The 18,076-nt window shown below is 37.9% G+C and overlaps 1 protein-coding gene across 2 annotated transcripts in view; it reads left to right on the top strand.

The window, feature by feature from the left end:
• Positions 1–18,076, top strand: part of LOC115214777 (MAM and LDL-receptor class A domain-containing protein 1-like) — a 154,982-nt gene that overhangs the window by 94,821 nt on the left and 42,085 nt on the right. Inside the window, exons 11-12 of one of the 2 annotated variants that reach the window (XM_036505293.1) lie at positions 13,468–13,621; positions 14,618–14,759. In XM_036505293.1, the coding sequence (XP_036361186.1) occupies positions 13,468–13,621; positions 14,618–14,759 (296 nt within the window). Of the gene's footprint in view, positions 1–13,467; positions 13,622–14,617; positions 14,766–18,076 lie in introns of both variants that reach the window. The other variant, XM_036505292.1, reaches the window with a different exon arrangement.

Here is an 18,076-nt window from a genome sequence, read left to right as displayed (position 1 = left end):
GACAGCTCCACAGAGAATTACTCGACTTCATACACTCACACAAGCATACAAACACACAAACAAACAAACATACATACATACATACATACACACAAACAAACAAACATACATACATGCATACATACATATTCTCATTTGTACCTATCATCATATGTGCATTGTTATGTGCCAACAAATTTACATAAAAACCTCGAAATGTTCGGTTTCCCGAGAAAGAGCAAAAGAAACTGACACGGATTCTCCAAATCCAGTCTGCTACTGGCACAGTGAAGATGTGTGAGACATTCCATCTGAGATTTTTATGGAATAGATGCACACACTTGGGTGTATACCTCAATAATTCAACCGACACTGACTCAACCACAAACACAAGGAACTCTCTTAACTCAAGACGTCTTGTCGCTTTGTTAGCTACCATCTTGAACTCTCTCCAGAAAAACTCAAAAACTCAAAACGCTTTATGTATGCATATATAGGCGCAGTAGTGGCTGTGTGATAAGAAGCTGCTTACCAACCACATGGTTTCGGGTTCAGTCCCACTGCGTGGCACCTTGGGCAGCTGTCTTCTATTCTAGCGTCGGGCCGACCAAAGACTTATGAGTGGATTTGGTAAACGGAAACTGAAAGAAGCCCGTCGTATACATATATATGCATGTATATGTTTGTGTGTCTGTGTTTGTCCCCCAACATCGCTTGACAACCGATGCGGGTGTGTGTACACCCCCGTAACTTTGCGCTTTAGCAAAAGACCGATAGAATAAGTACTAGGCTTACAAAGAATAAGTCCTGGGGTCGATTTGTTCGACTAAAGTCAGTGCTCCAGCATGGCCGCAGTTAAATGACAAAAAATAAAAGAATAAAAGAATAATACATATATAGGCGCAGAAGTGGCTGTGTGGTAGGAAGTTTGTTTCCCAGTCACATGTTTCTAGGTTCAGTTCCACTGCGTGGCACCATGGGCAACTGTCTTCTACTTTAGCCAAAGGGCGACTAAAGCCTTGTGAGTGGATTCAGCAGACGGAAACTGAAAGAAGCCCTTCGTATATATATATATATATATATATATATATATATATATATTGAAAGATACAGATAAGAAAATAATTTTATTCTCAAACGCAGTGTGATGCTAATAATATAGCACGAACAGGATAAACTATCCATATTTTGCAAAAAAATCTGTCGGTGGCCGCCATGAGACACGAACTCACATCCCTGTGATTACGCATCAAGTGCTTTACCATTAAGCTAAACTGACCCAACGACAAGCTCTTCTCCAAATTTAGGATATATAAATCTAGTTTTTTAAGACGCTATCGTACGTTAAATGCAGCTTACGTCGAAAGTTTGAAAGTCAACAAAGTTTACTTTAGAAATCTTGAGATGTATTGAACGCAGGATGATGCTAATAATATCGCATGAACAGGATAAACTATCCATATATAATATGTATATATTTGTATGTGTGTGTGTGTGTGCTTGTGCCCCCAACATCACTTGGCAACCGATGTTGGTGTGTTTACATCCCTGTAAACGAGCGGTTCGGCAAAAGAGACCGATAGGATAAGTAAAAGGCTTACAAAGAATAAGTCCTGGGGTCGATTTGTTCGACTAAAGGCGATGTTCCATCATGGCCGCAGTCAATGACTGAAAGAAGTAAAGGAAAGAATAAAAGAATATACAGACAGGCAGACAGGCATACACACATACATACCTATGTTTATGTACATGTATTCATACATGCATACATATATATATGTGTGTGCGTAAGGTATATTTGCCATCTCAATATGGCTAACCACTAAGGGTGGGTGTTACTGTAGCTTGTAGCCCCAGGAGAACATCTCCTCCAGCTGGCTATAGGCACACTTTCCCGGGGGTACAATATACAGTAACACCCACCCTTAATGGTTAGCCATATTGAGATGGCAAATATACCTCACATTGTCGTGCAGTTACTATTTATATCTCGTTCAAAGATTTATTATTGTTTGTATACACTTTTTCAAGATCAGTGACGAAAAGTTACTGGAAAAAAGATATTAATATTTGCATTGGGAACTCCTTTCATCGAAAACCGGTGATTGTCGTACGCTGATGACGGGTCAAGACCCAGAAACTGCAGTCCGTGCGTATCACTTAGGTTGACGAGGGAAGGATGACCTCCCTTTGCAAATTCCGATAGGGCACAGAAAGTGTGCCTATAGCCAGCTGGGGGTGTTCTCCTGGGGCTACAAGCTACAGTAACACCCCACTTAGTAGTTAGCCATATTGAGATGGCAAATATACCTCACATTGTCGTGCAGTTACTGTTTATACTTCGTTCAGAGATATATTATTGCTTATATATATATATATATATAGATATATATATATATAATATATATATATATAATATATATATATATATAATATATATATATATACTTATATCTATACATACGTACTTTTATATGTATGTATATTGCCTGTGTCTTTGTCTTAATGCATTGGCACATTTCAATTGAATTTCCCGCCAGCCGATGTGCATTCAGTTTTTCAGTCTTTTTTCTTATATATATATATATATATATATATATATATATATATATATATATATATATATAATATATATATATATATATATATATATATATATATAAGAAAAAAGAAACGTAAAACCTATTATAGCAGGCTCTTCATGGAAAACCCATCGCTTAAGCAATTTTCTTAAAATTATACTGAAACATTTCTAAAATATATCAAAAGTGTCATTAGAGACGATTTAAATATACTGAACCACTCCCCAAAAACAATCAATGAAGAAACAATTATGGTATCCTTTGATGTGGTGAAATTGTACGCCATTATTTCCCTAAACTATAGAGTAAAAGCAATTAAATTCTGGTTGGAAAAATTTCAGAAGAATTACGAGGACTTATCAACAAGGAATTTATAATTGAAGTATTAAGATTTATTCTCTAAAATAATTACTTCATGCTTGATATTAATTACTACAGACAAAAATCTGGTATTGCGAGGGGGCAAAAGCAGCCGCAGTTCTTGTGAAGCTACTAATGAACTACTTCGAATCTCTGCAAAAATATAAAAACTTTTTTTACCAATATATAATAGGGAATTGGAAAAGATATCTAGATTATTGGTTCGTTCTTAGAAATGAAAGAATAGAAAAATTAAACGAATTCAAAACACTGATGAATGTTATAAACACTAATATACAATTTACAATGGAATACATCAAAGAGAAACTGCCATTTCTTAATATCTTAATGAAAAATGTCAGTAACCAAACTGAAACTGACAAGTATTATAAACTCACAGATTCAAAGCAATACCTACTCTTTAACTCACACCATCTTAAACAAATTAGCATAAATAGTACTTTCACTTTGACAAAGAGGATTTGCATAGTTGTATCTGATAAAAATGCCGGTGGCTTACGACTTCATGAGCTTAAAAGCATACTCGTCGATAAACATTATCCACCGCTACTAATAAATGTTGGGATAAAATGTGCCAAGACATTGATATCCAAGCACTAAGAATCACATCCTATTTTAAAAGTTTGCCCAATATTTCTACTCACAACCCTAGAAACAATGAGGCATGTAGCATTGTTCAGCAAACTTTATCAATACTCAGTAAGGATCCTAAGATGAATCAAATTCTCCCCACGCATTAAATCATCAACGGTAAAACAAAACAACCACAATCACTAAGAAGAATATTGACAGATGCGCAAAATTATATTCAAAGACAGCAGAACCAAAAATGAAAAAATGTAGGCGATCAGAATGTAGAACATGTCCTAACTTGCTGGAAGATTCAGAATTCCATTTTAAATGAGTACAAAACTGCAAAATAAGAATGATTTTACTTGTGCATTCGAAAAATTAATTTACGTTATCACTTTTCCTACGTAATAATTTTATGGGCACAACTATACAGGAGAAACAGGAATGTCACTGAGGTGGAGAGCAACACTACAGAGGGAACAAATATGCTGGTGTGTGTGTGCGTACGTGCGTGCGTGTCTACGTGTGTGTAAATGTGTGTATATATATGTATATATTGAATATATATATATTGCTGACACGGTTCGCGGAACACCTTCGTGACATCCACCTTGCGAACGACACACACCGGTCTCACGCCATTTCCGCTCCACCGGTCACTCCTTGCAACACCTATCTGTGTTCGGTTTGTCCGTACACAGAGGCCATCCGGATTCCCGTTTGCGCGTGAACAGGAATTAATCTTCTCTCTTCGCTCTTATCGCCATTTGTCTCTCAACTCTCCCCCCATCCTCATCTAACCAACCCCCCTCCTCACTTATCCTTTCTCCCCCGACCCCTACTTCTTCTTCAGTCCTTCATCCTTTCACCCCTACTCCCCTTCCCTTCTTCCCTCTTTCTCCCTCCCTCTTCCCCTTCCCTCTGCTCCCTCACTCCCTCTCTCCCCTTCTCTCTCCCCCTCTCCCTCTTTCCTCCTTCATCCCCCTCATCCCCTTCCTTCTCCCCCATCCTCTCCTCCTCCTATTCTTCCCCTCCACATTCTCCTCTTCCTCCCCTTCTACTCCCCCCTCTTCTCCCCCTCCCCCTCTTCTCCCCCTCCCCCTCTTCTCCCTCCCCCTCTTCTCCTCACACACCACATGACTTACACATCACATCACATATGATGGTGCCATACTAATACACACACCAACTAATACATACAATACGTACTAATAACATACTAGTACATACTAATACTACACACAACCCTATACATACACACGTCCAGACCCCGCATACGCACTTATGCTCTCTCACACACACACACACACACCTATACATACAATACGTACTAATACATACTAATACTACTAATACATACCCAACCCCATACATACGCACGTCCAGACCAATCTTACGCACTAATACTCTCTCATACACACACCACACCCTTATACATACTAATACATACACCAACCCTATACATACACACATCCAGACCCCTCCCACGCACTTTTAGCTGGTCCCTCAACCCTTTTATCACCCTATTATCTCCCCTTATTTCGCTCTCGCGTCTCATGTTTGATCTTTGACCTCTGGCCGAAATCAGATCGCCATGTGATTCGTTAGCTACTGCACGCATTTTTTTCTCTCCTTCTTTCTGTGTTTTTTCTCTCTGGGTATCTCTTGCTGTTGAAGAGCCTAGGCTCGAAACGTTAAGACTTGTTTTATTTATATTTCCTGAGCGCCATACTAATACAATTGTTCGTTTGTTTTCCACCTGCCTTCGTCTTTGTTTATTTTCATAAAGCTTCCCGTTATATAATATATATATAATATATATATATATATATATATATTCTCTATATATAAAACTGAAATGCGTTTTACCGCTTGGTTCGCTTTCAATGCCACTACATCCCGTCCGATTCGCTCCAAAATTTACAGGGACATGTAGAATGAGGTGACGATGCGCGTGGGCTACTTAGAAATCCCTATCTTAAAAGCTGTGGTTTCTAGGGGCCATCTTCCTACCTCACCCTATTTCCTCCAGTACTCTGTCACTCCTCTCATTTATAACTTTCAGAATGCCACTACGGTTATTTAAAGTATCTGTCACTATCGCTATTTCCTTTCTTTTTCACTGACTCTGTTTCCTACCTTCCTATCACTTCGCGGCGGCGTTCTTTGAAGTATATGTCTGTCTCCAACAATCAACACACGAGCATGAGAACAAATATTATGAATCAGATATTCTTGCGTTCATTTTATGTGTGTGTGTGTTGTGTGTTATATATATATATGTATATATAATGTATGTGTGAGTGTTCTATATATAAATATGTATATATGTATGTGTGTGTGTGTGTGTTCTATATATAAATATGTTATATAATGTATGTGTGTGTGTGTGTGTTCTATATAAAATATGTATATATAATGTATTGTGTGTGTGTTCTATATATAAATATGTATATATAATGTATATATACAAAGTGTATATATCTGTATTTATGTATATTAAACTTTTCATACTTTTTCATAGTTATATATATTTTTAAACAAATTATAAATATAATTTCATAATTTTTATTTTCAATTTAAATAAATTAAAGTTTTCAATTTTATATTTTACTAGCAGTATCGCCCGGCGTTGCTCGGGTTTGTAAGGGAATAACTATATTAAAGATGGAATAAAAAATGATAGTAATTCTTTTTTAAATCGTTGACTCATCGTAGACATTTTTACAGAGTTACTCCCTTATATAATAGCGAAAAATGCATTAAAATGGAATAAAAAATGATGGTAATTTTTTTTTTAATCGTTGACTCATCGTAGACATTTTTAGAGAGAGTTACTTCCCTTATATAATAGCGAAAAATGCATTAAAATGGAATAAAAAATATGGTAAATTTTTTTTTAAATCGTAGACTCATCGTAGACGCGCGCTAATACCCAGAAGGGCTCGATATGAATCACGGTTTTGGTTCACACACACCTGCACCGCAAATGTGGAGTAGTTAGGAATCTAAATCGTAGGAGACAGACACACAACCTTACTTTTATATATAAAGATTTGTGCAACAACTAAAACATTCGGTTGTGCAAATTGTTTGCACAGGAAACCTGCCCTGTGTGGCGGTTTTTGCCGTTTTTGTGGATCTGTTTCAGCTTTTTTAGCGATTTCTGTTTTGGCGACTTCAAGCCATGAAGTGTTGTTCTAAAAGAACGCTGGTCTCCTTCACAACGCATTACGACGTTGATTTCCTTACACTCCCTTCCCCACAGCTTCACGAGGGAGGGAAGAAGGGGGAGAAGCAACACAGGTGCAGGCGTGAGCGTGGACGCCAACTCCGCCGCCATCGACACACGAAAAAATATGCATTAAAATGGAATAAAAAATGATGTTAAATTATTTTTAAAATCGTACACTCATCGTAGACGCGCGCTAATATCCAGACGGGCTCGATATGAATCACGACTATAAGATACCCGAATTGGTTTGGTTAAACTGCACCGCAAAATTTGGGAGTAGTTAGGAATCTAAATCGAAGGGGACAGACACTCACACAACTACAGTTTATATATAGATATATTTTCTATGTTATATTTTCTTTTTTTATGTTTTTGTTTTTTGGTTTTTCACTGTTTGATTGCCTATCCTTAGTGGTTTTATCTCTAATTTAATTTATACAGATATATATCTCATTTGTATACATTTGTATATAAATGCGTGCACACACACACACAATAATATATATACACATATATATATGTGTGCATTACGTAGTCGGTCGATTCACCTGAAAATATGCACACCTATGTTAAAGGTGCTGACAAGTTTGCATCACAACTATTTTGTTCCTCAAATGAAAGGCGTCACCTCTAGGACAAAATTCCTCATCTTATAAAATGTGGCCCCAGTACACCCGAATGAAATCGGGTTATATTAACCAAAATGTGAAAAGGGGTCTAAATGGGCTGGAAGGGGATTAAAATTTCAAAGAGCGGGTGTTTAGGAATTCTCTGTTGCATCAAGCTAAAAAATTTGCGCCAGCCTTTTAATCGTCAATGTGTTGCCGTCCATGATAAAGAAGTTTTGAATGCTTGCCATGGTGTGAGTCTACTGTCGTGAGAAAGAATCACTCCAAAATTGGTGTTTACGAATTTTCTTTTACATCAAGTTCAAAATTTTACGCCAGCCGTTAAACTGTCACTACGTTGCTGTCCGTCGTTAACAAATGCCAGCCATGGTGACTCTACTATCCTCAGATTCTATCCCTTCAAACTTTGGTTTCCAATATTTTATTATTTTTATTCAGCTCGCAAGTTCGTCTGTCCCTTTTGAATGTTAGGTTTTGCTGTCTGCCTTGAAGCAGACCTTTCCATTGCCACTGCCTCATATTTCTGATTGATCTTTCTAAATATTTTATTTCTCAACTTACTCAAGATCTTCTGTTGTTTATAAATGGGAGAGATAGATAAAGATAGAGAGTAAGAGAAAGCGAGGGAGAGTCAGAGAGAAAAGAAAAGTAAGAGAGTGGGAAAGTGAGAGAGAAAGGAGAGAGAGAACACAATACGGAGAATCATCATCATCATCATCGTTTAACGTCCGTTTTCGTGCTAGCACGGGTGGGCAGTGTGACGGGGTCTCGGAAGCCAGGAGGCTGCACCAGGCTCCAGTCTGATCTGGCAGTGTTTCTACAGGTGGATGACCTTCCTAACGCCAACCACACTGTGAGTGTAGTGAGTGCTTTTTCGTGCCGACGGCACTGGTGCCAGGGGGGCTCGCAGTGGCAACGATCGGTTGGGCTTTTTACGTGCCACCAGCACAGAAGCAAGTCAAGGCGGTGCTGCAATCGGCCACGTTCGGATGGTGCTTTTTACGTGCTGAAAGGAAGCAACAGAAAGTAACACCCACACTCTTACCCGCGCGTAGAGCGGGTCACCTTCAGCTAGTATATATATAAAACTGAATTGCGTTTTTACCGCTTGGTTCGCTTTCAATGCCACTACATCCCGTCCGATTCGCTCCAAAATTTACAGGGACATGTAGAATGAGGTGACGATGCGCGTGGGCTACCTTAGAAATCCCTATCTTAAAAGGTGTGGTTGCTAGGGGCCATCTTCCTACCTCACCCAATTTCCTCCAGTACTCTGTCACTCCTCTTCATTTGACAATGCAACTACCGTTATTTAATGTAAAGTCTTCCTCAAATCACTCTGTCGCTATTGACTCTCTTCCAAGAACATTTTCACTCACTCTTATTCTTACCTTCCTATACATTTTACTCATGTATCTATCAGCGTTCATAGACAGTAACAAATATTACATCGCCATCCCCATCGCCATCGCATTCTATTGTCTACCTGTCAACACACAACACACACACACACACACACACACACACACATACACATATATACATATATCTAATATTATATTTTTATGTTTTTGTTTTTTTACTGTTTCATTTCCCTGTTAGTGGTTTGATCTCTAATTTAATTTCTACAGTGTGCACACACACACACACACACACACACACACACACACACACACATACCCCTATATGTGGCCCCAGTAGACCCGAATGAAATCGGGTTCTCTTCATCAAAATGTGAAAAGGGGTCTAGAATTATCATCGCCACAACTTATGTTTTTCCTAATGATAATTATCATCGCCACCACCAACACACAATCATGACAATCTTTCTCTTATAACAAATCATGTTTACATTGCAAAATATTTCATTTTCCCGTCCTCTCTTTCATATGTGACCCAGGTTTGGGTGGCCGCACAGCTACAATTAAACAACGGCTAAAAACATTCGATGTTGATAATGCCTGGATCGTTCCATTCAACCCTTTGCTTTCCAAAACATTTAATGCACACATTAATGTTGAGTACTGCAGTTCGGTGAGATGCATACAATACCTCTGCAAGTACATTAATAAGGGCGATGATATGGCCGTGTTTGTGTTCAGTGATGAAGACCTTAGACATGACGAAATTAAACAATTCGTTTGGGTAGGTATGTATCCTCCAATTAAGCAGCGTGGCGCATTTTTGGATACGAGATTCATCTAAGCTCACCATCAGTTTTCCACCTGAATGTTCATTTATAGAAGAGACAGCTGGTTTACTTCACAGAGAAAAAATCCAAAAGGGACTACGCTTACAGCATTTTTTAAATTGTGTTCAGTTGATGAGTTTGCTGCTACTCTCATTTACCCTGAAGTACCGGAATATTACACATACAACAACAATAATTGGAAGCGCAGGTCACATGGAACAGAACTTGACAATTGGCCCGGTGTTTCTAGGAAGAACGTCATTGGCGTGTGTATAATATCCATCCTACCAAACAGGAAATCTTTTTGAGAATGCTACTTCATGTAGTTACTGGACCGAAGTCTTTTGCTGATCTTCGCACGGTTGATGGTATCATCTGCGCCACTTACAGGAAAGCATGTTTGAGGCGCGGACTTCTTCTCAATGACGACCACTTACACAGGACATTAGCAGAGGCCTCAAATTGTAAACTGCCATGGCAAATGCGTCGATTGTTTTGTAGCATATTAATCCACTGTAATCCCAGCAACCCTCTTAACCTTTGGGAATCGTTCAGACAGAGCCTATCAAAGGACATACAGGCTAATTTAGCGCAACGTGATGGCAACGACGATGTTTATAATGAGGCATTAATCGACATGGACAGACACATCAGACGCTATGTTATACGCGGTTTAAGTGAATTCCATCTGCCAACACCTGTCCATCATGAAGCGCCTTTGGATGTTGAATACATGTCAGAAAACAACTACAACATTGCCGAATTGACGGAAACAATTACGCGAGATGAACCAAGACTTTTGCCTGAACAAAGAGAGATTTATAATGAAATTATTGACAGCGTTAGATTGAACCAAGGAAAGCTTTTCTTTTTGAATGCTCCAGGTGGTACTGGTAAAACTTTCGTTATCAATTTGACTCTCGCAAAGCTGCGCGCTGAACGTCGATTTGCCATTGCATGTGCCTCAAGTGGTATTGCAGCGACACTGCTTCAAGGCGGCCGTACGGCACATAGTGCATTCAAATTGCCCATGGACATTGGAAAGAAAGATAATCCTATATGTAATATAGATCGTAGTTCCTCAAGAGCAAGACTTCTTCGTGAATGCAGTCTTTTTATTTGGGATGAGGCTACAATGAGTAATAAAGCCATGTTTGAGGCTCTTGACAGAACTCTCCAAGATTTGCGTCACAATACAAAAATAATGGGTGGAGCTACGTTTCTCATGGCAGGAGATTTTCGACAAACTCTTCCTGTTGTCCGAGCAGGCACTAGAGCTGATGAGGTTAATGCATGTATAAAGCATTCTTTTGTGTGGCACAGTGTTATCAGTCGCCATCTTCAAACAAACATGACAGTCCACCTACATGGTGATGTGGAGTCTGAGGCTTTCGCAAAACACCTATTAGATCTTGGTGATGGAGTTTTGCCTTTCGTTGATGATGAGCATATTCGGTTGCCTTTTGGGAATTTCGTTCCAAATGTAGAAGAACTTATAAGAGCCGTTTTACCTGACGTCGAAACCAACTTCCAGGATCTCGATTGGCTAAGAGCAAGAGCTATTCTATCGCCTCATAATACAACAGCTCATGCTACAAATAAACAAGTACTTGATATGAATCCTGGTGAGATAGTTCTTTCATGTCCATCGATACAAATAAATATGAGAATGATGCAGTCAAATATCCACCCGAGCTACTCAACAAGCTAACACCTCCGGGACTTCCACCTCATCATTTGTGTTTGAAAGTTGGTGCTCCAATCATGGTGCTCAGAAATATGGAAACGCCTGAAATATGCAATGGAACCCGAATGGTTATTAGGAGGATTCAAAGCCATGTTATAACTGCTGAAATTTTGAGTGGACCATTTGTAGGAACAATCAAAATGATACATAAAATGAGTATTTCACCCTCTGATGTTCCCATTCAGTTTAAACGCTTTCAATTTCCAATAAAACTATGCTTCGCGATGACAATCAACAAGTCACAGGGACAATCACTGGACATTGTAGGCATTAACCTGTCACAACCGGTTTTCAGTCATGGTCAATTGTACGTAGCCTGTTCTCGAGTTGGAAATCCACATAAACTCTTCATTCTTGGCAATCATGAGCGCACAAGGAACGTGGTTTATCAGGAGGCTCTGACAAAAGAAAACTGATTGTAAGTCATGAAATTTTGCTTGATTTTTTATTTTGCACCTCTTCATTATCTCTTCATTCTTGAAAATAAAGACATTAAAAAGAACATGGTTCATAAAGAACATTGGGTTCAGATGTTTGCAAACATTTGATCCAACTCATTCTCTTTATTCCTCATTTTCCGATTCCTTCTACGTCTCCATTAAACGGTTTTGTCAAGTTATTGTTTCTTCGCTAACATAAGACATTCATAAAGTGAATGAGTTGTTAATTACATTTTATACACTATTCCATTGTTTAGGTGGTGTCGAAAGGACTGGCATGTGTCACCATATAAACTCTCTCAGTCAAACTCCCAACTCATGAGTTCACATAGTGATACTCTTTCTACAAAACTGAGCTGGGTGTGAATTCTAATTTCATTCACTATAACAGATTTTTTTATTTTTGAAACAAACACATTGCCTCTTTCGTTTTAAAACAATAAAACAATACTACCTTAATACATTGGTCCAACAAACAAAACATCCAACACTCTCATTCTTTTATGTATCTGTCTTCCTCCATCACTCACTCACTTTTCTCCCTTCCTTTCACATTCTATCTATAACGTCGTTTCACAGCGTCTACCTCCCTTACATTCACTTTCTCTTTATAACGTCGTTTCACAGCGTCCGTTATCCCCCTCCCTGCCTTCCACAGCGCTTTCACACACTCTCACTCTCCACGTCTGTCTGCATTCATAGAGAGAATTATCATCGCCACAACCACCACTCAATCATGACAACAAATATTATGAATCAGATATTTATTGGGTTAATTTATATATGTGTCTGTGTATCTATATATAAATATGTATATATAATAATCTTTATATATACAAAGTGCATATATCTGTATTTACATATATATATATATATATATATATATTATATATATATATATATTTGTATACATTTATATATATATACCACACTCTTACCCGCGCGTAGAGCGGGTCACCTTCAGCTAGTATATATATATATATATATATTATATATATATATAATATATATATATAATATATATATATATATTATATATAATCAAATCAAATAAACGAACATTAAAAATAATAACAAACAAGAGGACGTGCATATGGAATGTATTAGTTTTTGATGTTTTGAGCTTAGCTTTTCGTCGGAAAGAAAAAAAGGAAAAGGGAAAAGTCCAAAGAAGGAAAAAATCGACCTCCCCTGCTTGTTAGAATCGTATTTTTATATACAATTCCACATTTAATTTATTTACCCCAAAAATTAGCAATTATCTTCCCTGCTTCTAATAATCACTGATTGTCCCCACTCAAATTTATTTATTTACTTCCCACCAGCATCAAATGAGTACAACTAATATGGTAGCACGGAATCCTTAACACTATCACTAATTGTTCAGTCGACTGTGTAAATATTTTACTTCATAAATATATTTCTCCAACATAATCATTTCAGTGCATTTTTCTTCTCTTTTACTAGAGAGAGAGAGAGAAAGAAAGAGAGAGAGCGCGCGAGACGAGTACCCTTCCTGTTTCCGTCTTCTTGGTTTCCCTCACATAGTCTGGGTTTATGATAGCCGACATACAGAGGACTCGAACCGAGAGCTAAATAGTTGTGAAGCGAACTTGACCACACAGCCATGTCTGTACCCAGCATGTAGACACTGTGTTTTCCAATATGAACTAATTGTAGGAAGTATTTTGCGTTATTTCTTCCCCACAGGTTTTGGTACCACATGTTTGGAAGCAGCATGGGAGAGCTACGTGTTTACCTGAGAATACGCAGTAGAGATTCTAACATCTTCTCCATTCGTGGAGACCAGGGCAAAGAGTGGCGTGTTGCTGATGTGGTTATTAAATCGACTGTTAACTTCCAGGTAAGAAAAATCGTTTTCTTTACCAGGGCTGTTGTTGTTTAATCTTAGGTCAGCCCTGGTTGATTAGAGTCGTAATTAGAAATATTACAACTGTAAATATTACAGCTTTTGTCCCCACTCTTTTCTTAAGAGAGATATGATTTGAGAGAGATTTGGAGAGCTCCGGTTAAAGAGACATAATAAAAAGTATTTCAAGTAAAGCCATCATGACTGAAATACATTTGTCTTTTTCAAACATAGTATATCTAGGACTACACTACCTATTGTGTTCATCTTCCTTCTAAGAGGGTGATGTGGGGGTTTGAAAGTAATTTGGCTGCTATTTTTAGGGCAACTAATTAGAGGTTCCTTCGTTTTCTCATTCAGTTCTACATTGTTGCATAACCCCAAGACAACACCTGGTCAACATTTATTCGATATGATAGATAGAAAACTTTGCTCTGTATTGCCCCAGTCCATCTAAATGTCTAAAATGGAATCAATAACTACCAGATCAATAAGAAGCTATTTTTAATATCGATACCTACCAGATCAAAAGGTACGAGATCAGCAGGTGATAGCTCAGTAAGTACCATATCAATTTAGAGATATTACCTACGATAGACTAATGTCCTATCGCCGGAAATAATTATCCGTTATTCACATTAAACCCTAAAATCAGAGCTGACCTTCATTGGCTCTCAAGGGATAATTTATGGGAAAGGAGAAATATAATATTACCTCCCTTCCGCGTACATTCTTTGTCACTTATTTGAAAACACAGTGGAAATGTCATAATTAAATATAAGAAAGATTTTTACCTGATGAATCTGAAATGATAAGCCAATGTAAAAGAAGCTGGTACTGAAAAAAGTTTCTCTTGGGATAAAATCAAAACATATCGTCTGATCAGGCCCCGAAATCCAGTAAAATAAGGTCATTATATTTTGAAATATTTATCCGGCATGTTTTAGCATCTATAGACTTTCTACTACATTATATTTTCTTTGTCTCTAGATTGTCATCGAGGCAATAAGTGGGCCAAGTTTCCGAAGTGACATAGCGATTGATGACATTCTAATAACCACCTGTACAGAAATGCAAGAATACAAGAGACTACTGAAGAACACAATCCAAAAATCGATCTCACAACTTACAGGTATAGGTTTGATTGATTATTTTGTTTTAATTCGATTCCCCTTTCGAATATAGAGACATTGTTTTCTGTTGACATGTTATGAATATGTAACATAATTACAAATAAACTAAATGCAGAGCGCTCACGCGTGCATGCGCGTGTGCGTGGGTGTGAGTATGCGCGCGCAATTTCCATTAGAAAATGGAAATTGTATGGAAGCCTGTCGAATGTATTGTAACTGAAAAGGGCTAGTCCTGTTATATACAGAGTATCATAGAAATTCTGTCTGAGAATTACACTAAGGCCTGTGGAATATATAGCCAGTTACACATTAATTCAATGTGTTAGTAAAGTTCAGGTGATGAAACAACTGGAGAATTCATAGACGCTACTGACGGAGGTTCCATTTACCACATGCATTATTCTATTATATATATTAGATACATTGTATATTATATGTGTGTGCACACGTATATACAAAAGTGTATGCATTTATACATACTATTTAAATACGAACACGAATATATATATATAAATTTATATATATACTTATTTGTGTGTGTGTGTGTGTGCGCGCGCGCGTGTGCGTATGTGCGTGTGTGTGTAGATAAAAATATAAAATCTTGATCCAAAATGTTCTACAAAAGTACAACTGTGCTCATGATACTTTCTTCGACCAATGCTGCTTTCATATTTTCATCTGAATTCTCTTCGGTTTGTTTGGAAAATGCCTTAGTTTGTCTCATCTTCCAAGAGGAATGCTGAAGTACATTATAACTAGCCGTTTATAGCAAGATGCGGCAATGTCACTGATTTAAAATTACTACAAGAATTCATATTCTTTTTACAGTTAGATTTATGCCTCATCATTCGAGTGTTTACATTTGCTATTGATTACTGTATGTTGTCTGTGTATCTATTTTACGCGATGTAATATGAACATTACTTCTTTATTAGTCGTCTATTTTTACGGGAAATTCTGTATAGTGTAGTTGTGTTGCTTACTTATGTTTTCCTATCTAGCTATGCTCTATATTGTATAATACCTTGCATTGTTATTGCTCTTTGTTCTAAATACACGGCGAGGGGAGTAAAAATAACGTATATATGCTCTACAGAACTTCCCACAAATAAAAACGATTAATAATGGAAGTAACACTCATAACGCAACTCAATGCTAAAATAAATATACAAATAATCAGTTAAGGAAACAATAACTGTGCGATAAGTATAACTTTAACGTTAAAAAATTCAGACTTCGCTGGTCATGTTTATAGCAATCCCATTGGCCCAGCAGTAACACTCTCCACTTCTTCCAGAAGATGTAACTGTGAAGGGTTGATGGTACATATACACATATAAATATAGGTTTAAGTTCACAAACGAAAGAAAAGAGCACTCAATACAGGTTTAATGTATTGATACTCTGTGTTTCGCGAAATACGGAGCACTCACAATCAGACAGTATTTAGGAAATAGTGGAACCTGTATTTGTAAATCAGCCTCAAAATGTTTTCTTATAGGTGACGGTAGGGGCTCAACAGTGGTGAAAGACATAGCCTGTCAAATATATTTTGGGATGTACTGTTATGATGTAAGAGAAATAACCTAGTCCATGCCTGGAGTCCAAGGATAACTACTCTGTGATGCTTGTTAAATTGGTGGCAGTGAACATAATCAATATGCCTTGCCTTTTCAGGAGAGCAGAAGCTGTCTAAGAGAAATTTCCTCCGATGACGGCAATCAGGCAATACTCTGACCACCAAGTTAAGTAACAACCCTATTATAGATAGAAGCCTGAAATTTTGATAAAGGCGGGTAGTCGATTATATTAACCCCAGTGCTCGACTAGTATTGATTTTATCAATCCCAAAATGACAAAAAGCAGAATTCAGTTCGGCTAGAAGAAATTCCGCCAAGTATTTTGTCCTTTGCGGTAACGATTGTGCAAGCTCGCCGTCTTCCAAGTTAAGTAATAATAGGAACTTTTTAAATACCTGGAAATGTTCTAATCGGAAATGTTTGTAGTTTATGCTATCTATTCGAGTTCGGAGTGACTTTATCGCCGATACTTCAAGAACTTCCTCTTTGAGTTTCCAGACAAACTGGGATAAGGATACAGAGCTTTTTCTGTCTCATACCTGTTTGATGTGCTAACGGTAGTCCATATTTGACATCATAGAGCAGTGTAGAAATGAATGTACTCTTAACGTAGTTCTCGGGGACACAGAGTGTGACAAGGTTGGCCCTTTGAAATACAGGTATAACAGAAACAGGAAGAAAGAGTGAGAGAAAGTTATGGGGAAAGAATGCAGCAGGTTTCGCCACCACCCCTGCCGGAGCCTTGTGGAGATTTAGGTGTTTTCGCTCAATAAACTCTCATAACGCCCGGTCTGGGAATCGAAACTGCGATCCTATGATTGCGAGTCCGCTGCCCTAACCATTGGGCCATTGCGCCTCCACATACAAATATATATATATATTACACATACACACACAAACACACACACACACACACACACACACACACACACACACACACACACACACACACACACACACACACACATATATATATATATATATAAACAAAATTTGGCTGAAATTGATGAGTGGGCATTTGGCCCAATCAGGTGTGCAAGGAGCCGTGTTAGCGTTGATTTGTGGGTTTGATTCTGATTGGGGTTAGCTCGTCATTTTTTTGTATTTAAAAATTGTTGCCTCAAATCGGGGAATAAAAGATTATTATTATATTATTATACAGTTATTATACTATGAGTCTTCCATGGTAGCTTTCTCTCCGTAACTTACAAAGCCTTTCGTGCTTGTTTACATATATTATATATGTATAAGTTACTCCGGAACCATTCAGGGGAACAAAATGAATCGCAGGGAGCAAGATCGGGTGAATGGGGATGATGGGTAAATGGGGCCATTTATGGTAAAAAAAATGCTTTCATTGACTTGATTGTTGCTTCGTTTCCGAGTCGTAGCCGTAGAAGCAGCTTTCTTCATCAGTGATGACCTTTGAAAAAAGGTCCGGATCAACTTACAACTCTTCTTTCATTTCAAGACACGCATTCAGTCGTGACTGATTTTGATCTTCCGTGGGCAAGCGAGGCACAATTTTTTCTGTAACTCTTTTCATTCGAAATTCTTCGGGCAAAATTCATTGGCTAAAGCTCCAGGACACAGTCTTATCAACAAGTTCGGCAATTGTTTGGTGACGGTCCTCCAAGATCAGTTCACGAATTTTCGTGATGTTTTCATTCGTTCGGGAGGTCGACAGTCACCCTGAATGAGGTTGGTCTTCAAACGACAAATGACCATTTGTAAAG

Source organism: Octopus sinensis, linkage group LG8 (assembly GCF_006345805.1).
Source record: "Octopus sinensis linkage group LG8, ASM634580v1, whole genome shotgun sequence".
Classification (NCBI taxonomy): domain Eukaryota; kingdom Metazoa; phylum Mollusca; class Cephalopoda; order Octopoda; family Octopodidae; genus Octopus; species Octopus sinensis.
Note: the sequence above shows the minus strand (reverse complement) of the source record. Positions and strands in the feature narration are given on the sequence as shown.